The sequence below is a fragment of the Lytechinus variegatus genome, chromosome 12 (assembly GCF_018143015.1).
Source record: "Lytechinus variegatus isolate NC3 chromosome 12, Lvar_3.0, whole genome shotgun sequence".
NCBI classification, from domain to species: domain Eukaryota; kingdom Metazoa; phylum Echinodermata; class Echinoidea; order Temnopleuroida; family Toxopneustidae; genus Lytechinus; species Lytechinus variegatus.
Genome location: NC_054751.1, coordinates 13,551,305 through 13,558,255, shown reverse-complemented (window position 1 = coordinate 13,558,255; position 6,951 = coordinate 13,551,305). Strand labels below are relative to the sequence as shown.

The following is a 6,951-nucleotide window of genomic DNA, read 5'->3' as shown; positions in this document are numbered from 1 at the left end:
ATTACATTGTATATATGTTTCACTTAACCTGCCTCTTTTATCACATATATCAGTAGATCATGTATTCTTTCTTTTGGAGGGCACGTAATACAGATTTTCAAAGGATGCATTATGGATAAAGAGTTTGTATCACCATAAGGAAGAGCAAAAAGATTTGGGGTATTTTTTTAATAGTACAAAATTGTTCACATGTGACAACATACATCTTTGTCGCATTGCAAATGAAAGGACCCCCATACCATCAGCGATCGCAATATACAAATGCTCATAACTTTCTCATTATTTGTTTGATTTTTATCAAACTTTATCAGATCTTATTCTTTGATTTTTGGTCCACATACATGCCCACTTGTTCCAAAGGTTCATTACCCTTTGATTTTGCTTAAGTTTGGATTAAAAAAAAGAATTGGGTAAAAACTGAAAAGCTATCTTCTTGAAATGCCTGAAAAAAAGTAGTATCAATTTAATATATAATTTTTTTGACCCACAAAAAGTAATAAAACAGAAATTTATATCACCCATTGTTATCGTCGACCCATTTGGGATACAGCAATAAAATATTTTGTGTTCGTTATTATGTAAATTAGGTGAATTAGTGATAGAAGGAAGTTCCTCCAAAATAGGTACATGTTTTATATGTTCCCCTCTGAAGAAAAAAGTACTCGCTACCTCTTTCCTGCACTTTACTTCGTTGTTTATTAGGAATATCATATAATATACCTTGTCATAACACCGGCGACCCAGCCGAAATATATAGTGTTTTCGGCTTCCAATTAGCTAATATGACCCACCCGAGGCGCTGATTAATCTTGAGACGTCATAGGACAGCGAGATTGTGCCAAGTTTATGATCAAAAAGTGCTTTAAGGACAAGGCTTGACCAAAATATCTCTAGTGGTTTCCTTCAAGGTTGTTTACGTAAGAGATGATAAAGGGGAATGTGATTTGAGTATCAAAATCGATAGATGCAATTTTTTTCATACATTTACACAGCATTCGAAAAATGCAAGCATGAACGATGACTCGAATTCGGGAATTTCTATAACCAGAAAGAAAGGACCCTGCCACCTGGTATAAGTTTGATTCTGCTCTTACGCATGAGTGAGTACGACAATTTGAAGAAAGTACAACAAAAAATACTTGACGGATGGTATGTAAATTGCAAAAAGGAATGGCGTGTCTAAAAATCCATAGCTGCCCTTTACTTTAATACTACAATAAAAAGTAACAAAAGAATGCTTGTATTTTCATAATTTCATTATTCATTTTTCCAGATTGTGCATTTATGCATGACCAATCATCATAAAAAAACAGAGTGATGAAAAACTCCAGTGGCCAGTCTGCCAAATAAATGATATTCATTAAATATAATAATTGAAATTCAAGCATTATTCGAAATAATCTGAAAGGATGTTTTGAGATACGTGATTTTCGTTTCCAAGCTAAGATAAAGCCCGCAAAATGATGTTCTAGTAAACATTCTTCAGATTGTTCTTAAGGATAAATGAGGAATCGTAAGACACCAGATAACATATAAAGGAGGAGATTGTTAGCCTTACACTGGGTCATTTCTCTATTTTACTTATATAATCAACTTTTGATGAATAAATCATTTTCGAGTTCATATTTTTACAGGGACGAACTTTTTTTTACCTTGACTTCAATCCAGAAAAATGCGATTTGATTAAAACTGTATAACGTTTTTGTTAATATTACATCGGAAATCAAAATATCAAATTAATAAAATCAAATTAATGTTATTTCAAGTAAAAACTCTTTTCAATAATTTGTCTCATTCACTGCAGGTTGACTCTTCCATTCTCATCAGAGCATATCATGCCTTTGCATTTTATCCAGTTATGACTGCACGATGACTGTGAACTCCGCGAACGCAGATCACAATGTACCTCCCTCGTGGGATACGTCTTCAGATCTTTTCCTAGACTCTACCACCAATGCAACCAATGGCACCCTCGTCTACAACATCCCGCGTCTCATCATTTCAAGCGCGCTGCTGCTGATCATCATCATGGCGGTTATATTTGGCAATATCCTGGTGCTTCTTGCAGTTCTTATGGAAAGGAAGCTTCGCACCGTAACAAACTATTTCATTTTCAATTTAGCAGTAGCTGATCTCCTCTTGGGAACCCTTGTTCTTCCATTTTCTGGAACCCTAGAGGTTATCAGCTACTGGCCGTTTGGTCAAAAGTTTTGCGACGTGTGGGCGGCGGTCGATGTCCTTTGCTGTACCGCGTCCATTATCAGTCTTTGCGTTATCAGCATTGACAGATACATTGGTGTTACAAGGCCACTGAAACATAAACTCATAGTCACACCGCGGAGGGCGCTGTTAGTGATAGTCTTGGTGTGGATATTATCTTTTGCCATTGCAGTTGGGCCTTTGTTTGGGTGGAGACCAGACAAAGATAATCCTTTACAATGCCCCCTTTCGGACTCAATAGATTATGTCTTCTTTTCGGTCTCTGGGTCTTTCTACATTCCATTGATTGTCATCATTGTCCTATATATTCGCATATACCAAACTGTTTCTGGAGAATACAAAAGTAGGCACAGCGGGAAGTCTCACGGCTCGCCATCAACAAGCTCGGATAAAGGTAGCCCAAATGGGGTAGTACTGCGGATGCATAGGGGAAGTGTTCAGACGCCTCCTGGGCATCAGCTGGTGAGACGACAGAATTCAGCAAACAATCTTCTAAGGCCTTCCAGAACTGCGTCACAAAGATCAGTTACCTTCAATCGCGAGAAGAAGGTGGCTAAAACACTCGGGATAGTTGTCAGCGTCTTCTTCTTGTGTTGGTTTCCATTTTTCTTCCTGCTTCCCTTAAGTGAGTAAAAAAAAGCAATACATGACTATCTTTTCATAATGCCGATTACATAACAACCCCAAAATGTATATAATATCAACAGACTAAACATTGAAAGTTTAAAGGACAAGCCCACCCCAACAGAGAGTTGATTTGAAAAAAAGGGAGAAAAATCCAATATGCATAACGCTGAAAAATTCGTCAAATTTGGATGTAAAACAAGAAAGTTATAACGTTTTAAAGTTTCGCTCTATTTCACAAAACAGTAATATGCACACCCCGGTCGGTATGCAAATGAGGAGACTGATGACGTCATCCACTCACTACTTTTTTGTATTTTATAATATGAAATATAACATATTTCTAATTTTCTTCTCGTTGTCAAGTGAAACAACCATCAATTCCTCCATGAACAAAGTGGAATTAGAATTGTTTAATACTAAATTGTTCAATCAAGTTGCTCCTTATTGTTAAATCTTAAAATGTGAAATATTGTTTAATTCAAACGATAAAAAAACCACGAAATAGTGAGTGAGGGGCATCATCGATTGTCTCATTTGAATATTACTGATTTGTGCGCATCATTGTTTTGTGAAAAGTAAGCGAAACTTTAATATGTCATAATTGTGTTTTAATGGAATTTTCAGCGTTGTGCTAGTTTGATTTTTCTCTATTTATTCACAAACAGTTTTCTGGGGTAGAATTGACCTTTAAGGCCAATAAAGTTACAAGTCTTCCTATTTATAGTTTGTCCTTGAACGTAGAATACATAAAGTTGGGTTTTTGTCTCACCTGCATAGCAGAGTGAGACTATAGGCGCCGCTTTTCCGACGGCGGCGGCGTCAACATCAAATCTTAACCAAAGGTTAAGTTTTTGAAATGACATCATAACTTAGAAAGTATATGGACCTAGTTCATGAAACTTGGCCATAAAATGGATCACGTATTGAACTTCCTATTAGAGTTTCATGTCACATGACCAAGGTCAAAGGTCATTTAGGGTCAATGAACTTAGACCATGTTGGGGGAATCAACATCAAAATCTTAACCTGAGGTTAAGTTTTTGAAATGTCATCATAACTTAGAAAATATATGAACCTAGTTCATTAAACTTGGGCATAAGGTTAATCAAGTATCACCAAACATCCTGCATGAGTTTCACGTCACATGATCAAGGTCAAAGGTCATTTAGGGTCAATGAACTTTGGCCTATTTGGGGGTATCTGTTGAATTACAATCAAAACTTTAAAAGTTTTTGGATCTGATTCATGAAACTTGGACATAATAGTAATTAAGTATCACTGAACATCCTGTGCAAGTTTCTGGTCACGTGATTAAGGTCAAAGGTCATTTAGGGTCAATGAACTGGCCGAATGGGGGTATTTGTTGAATTACCATACTAACTTTAAAAGTATGTTGGTCTAGTTCATAAAACTTGGACATAAGAGTAATCAAGTATTACTGAACATCCTGTGCGCATTTTAGGTGACATGACCAAGGTCAAATGTCAATGAACTTTGACAATAATGGGGATATCTGTTGAATTACCATCATACATGTATTAAACTTTGCAAGTTTATTGATCTGACTTTTGAAAATTGGACATAAGAGTAATCAAGTATCACTGAATATCCTGTGCAAGTTTTAGGTCACATGATCAAGGTCGAAGGTCATGTGAGGTCAATGAACTTTGGCCACATTGGGGGTATTTGTTGAATTACCATCCTATCTTTGTAAAGTGTATTGGTCTAGTTCATAAAACTTGGAAATAAGAGTAACCAAGTATCACTGAACATCTTGTGTGAGTTATAGTAGTTTTCAAAGTCAGCACTGCTGCTATGTTGAATCGCGTGATGCAGGTGAGACGGCCAAAGGCATTCCACTTGTTTTTTTAATGAGAAAGAAATGTAGTTGATTAAGAACTTTTATATTGTAAATATATATATGAATTGTGACCTTTGAAAATAATCACTTCAGTGGAGCTTTATTCCGTAAAATCCATACAAAAGGAGCGTGGAATTGACTCACGTGTTTGGTGATATTTTTTGGCATAAACAAAAGAAATATGGACCAGACAAAAAAGGCCGAGCTTGAAGAAAATCCAGCGATTCGAATCCATATATTTTGCATCCGATTTCAGATTAGAATTGTGGGAATTACGTTAGTGTGATTTTTTTTTGTGTTATTAGGTTTATTTTTTCCAATTTAAATTATTTCCGTTTCTCATTTTCTGGTGTCACCCTCTAGCTTCTGCCTGTACAAGTTGCTATGTTCCGCCCCTGGCCTTCAACATTTTCTTCTGGCTGGGCTATTGTAACAGCTTCATGAATCCTCTGATCTATGCGGTGTCCAACATGACGTTTCGAAGGGCGTTCAAGAAGATCCTTTCATGTCAGTACTGCCAGGATTGTCCATGTGGTCCAACTAGTGCACCGCGTAAGATTTATAGTTCTTCAAATACACGCACTAGGACAAGAACCAGAGACAGCTTGCAGTATAATTCCGTACCCACTTGTAATGATTATGACATGAAAGGGCAGGATGAGGTTCTTCAGGTCGTTGTTGGAAGAAGGGCGTCTTCTGCATCAGAAGGCCACATAGGAAAAGACGAGATACAGGAGCTATTGCCACGCTCAGCCTTGCGAAGAACGTTATCAGATGCAGGGAGGCCAGTGGACTGCAAAGTGCTGTATGCACGGTTAGCTGCAGGTGCAGACGCCTCTCTCAGTACCATTACAGAAGTCCAGGAACAGCCTGAACATGAGGAGCAAGACTTTCATGAACGTGGTCACAGAATCTATCACTTTTCCAGCAGTAGTGAAGATTTATCATTGTGTTCATCTCCAAGCCATTCATCACGAAACCCAGAGAGTTCCTCAGCCAGCGAAGGCGTGCAAGTCACTGGGCCTCGTGGTGCGAACCTCTTCGTCACTAATGCTGTAATAAATCACACAGAGTCGGATTCCACAGGAACGCCGAAACATTGCAGTTCTGTTCATAACATTGAGACCCAAGAAAGTTTAGAATCGAACACGAAAAAGAATAATAATACTTTAATTACATGCAGACAGAGAGCAACGAGGGAATTTAACAATCGACAAGATCCAAGTCGACTTATTTCCATAGAGACATCTCTATGATCTTCAAGTCTTTACTAATTCTAGCGACGCGCACTGTAAAACAAAAGATAGGGGATCCTTATGTAGCTCATACCTTGAAAAGGTGCAAGTTCTTTTGGAGATTAAGTGTGCAAGAAAGTATAGAAAAATAGTTGATCTTAAATCAAGAGAAATTATATTTTAAGAGTATTTTAGTTTTCAATATCATGCATGTAATGATTATTTTCTTATTCACCGTGATAATTTAGGACCACGTATTCATTTCAGCCAAATGTAATTTGTCGAGTCTGCCAAATATGTACTGTCATTTGGTGGTAAATGGCACAAAGCGAACCTTTTGCGGGAAGTCACCAAATTACCCCCGTCCCCTTCAAAATCTGTCCATAAAAAATTAGACGTTAAAAATATTATTTGTCAACTCATTTTTATAACATCTTGGATTTTGTTGTAAAGGTAAAATGATCATTAGGAATTAGAAGAGCCAAAACATTAACTAATTCCAAGGTAATTTTTTTTTGGTCTCGCCTGCATAGCAGAGTGCCTTTTCGACGGCGGCGTCAACATGAAATCCTAACCGAAGGTGAAGTTTTTGAAATGACATCACAACTTAAAAAGTATATAAACCTAATTCATAAAACTTGGACACAAGATTAATCAAGTATTACTTAACATCCTGCTTGAGCTTCAGGTCACATGATCAAGGTCAAAGTTCATTTAGGTTCAATTAATTTAGACCATGTTTTGGGAATCATGGTCAAAGTCTATAAAGCCTAACATGCCTGAAATATTTTCATAACTTGGAAAGCATATGAACCTAGTTCATTAAACTTGAACATAAGGGGTCCAAGGATCATTATATTTTAATGAAGTATTACTAATGAAGTATTACTAACGAAGTATTACTAATGAAGTATTACTGAATGTCCTGCTCGAGCTTCAGGTCATATGACCAAGGTCAGAGGTCATTTAGGGTCAACGAACTCTTTCCAAGTTGGGGGTATTTGTTGA

At 37.0% G+C, this 6,951-nt stretch overlaps 1 protein-coding gene across 1 annotated transcript; it reads left to right on the top strand.

Moving 5' to 3' along the window:
• Nucleotides 1-996: 996 nt before the first annotated feature.
• LOC121425548 (alpha-1A adrenergic receptor-like) lies at nucleotides 997-6,514 on the top strand. Its single transcript, XM_041621628.1, has 3 exons — nucleotides 997-1,100; nucleotides 1,805-2,845; nucleotides 5,072-6,514. Exons 2-3 carry the CDS (start codon nucleotides 1,870-1,872, stop codon nucleotides 5,962-5,964), a joined length of 1,869 nt encoding a protein of 622 aa, XP_041477562.1. The 5' UTR covers nucleotides 997-1,100; nucleotides 1,805-1,869; the 3' UTR covers nucleotides 5,965-6,514.
• The last annotated feature ends 437 nt before the right edge of the window (nucleotides 6,515-6,951 follow it).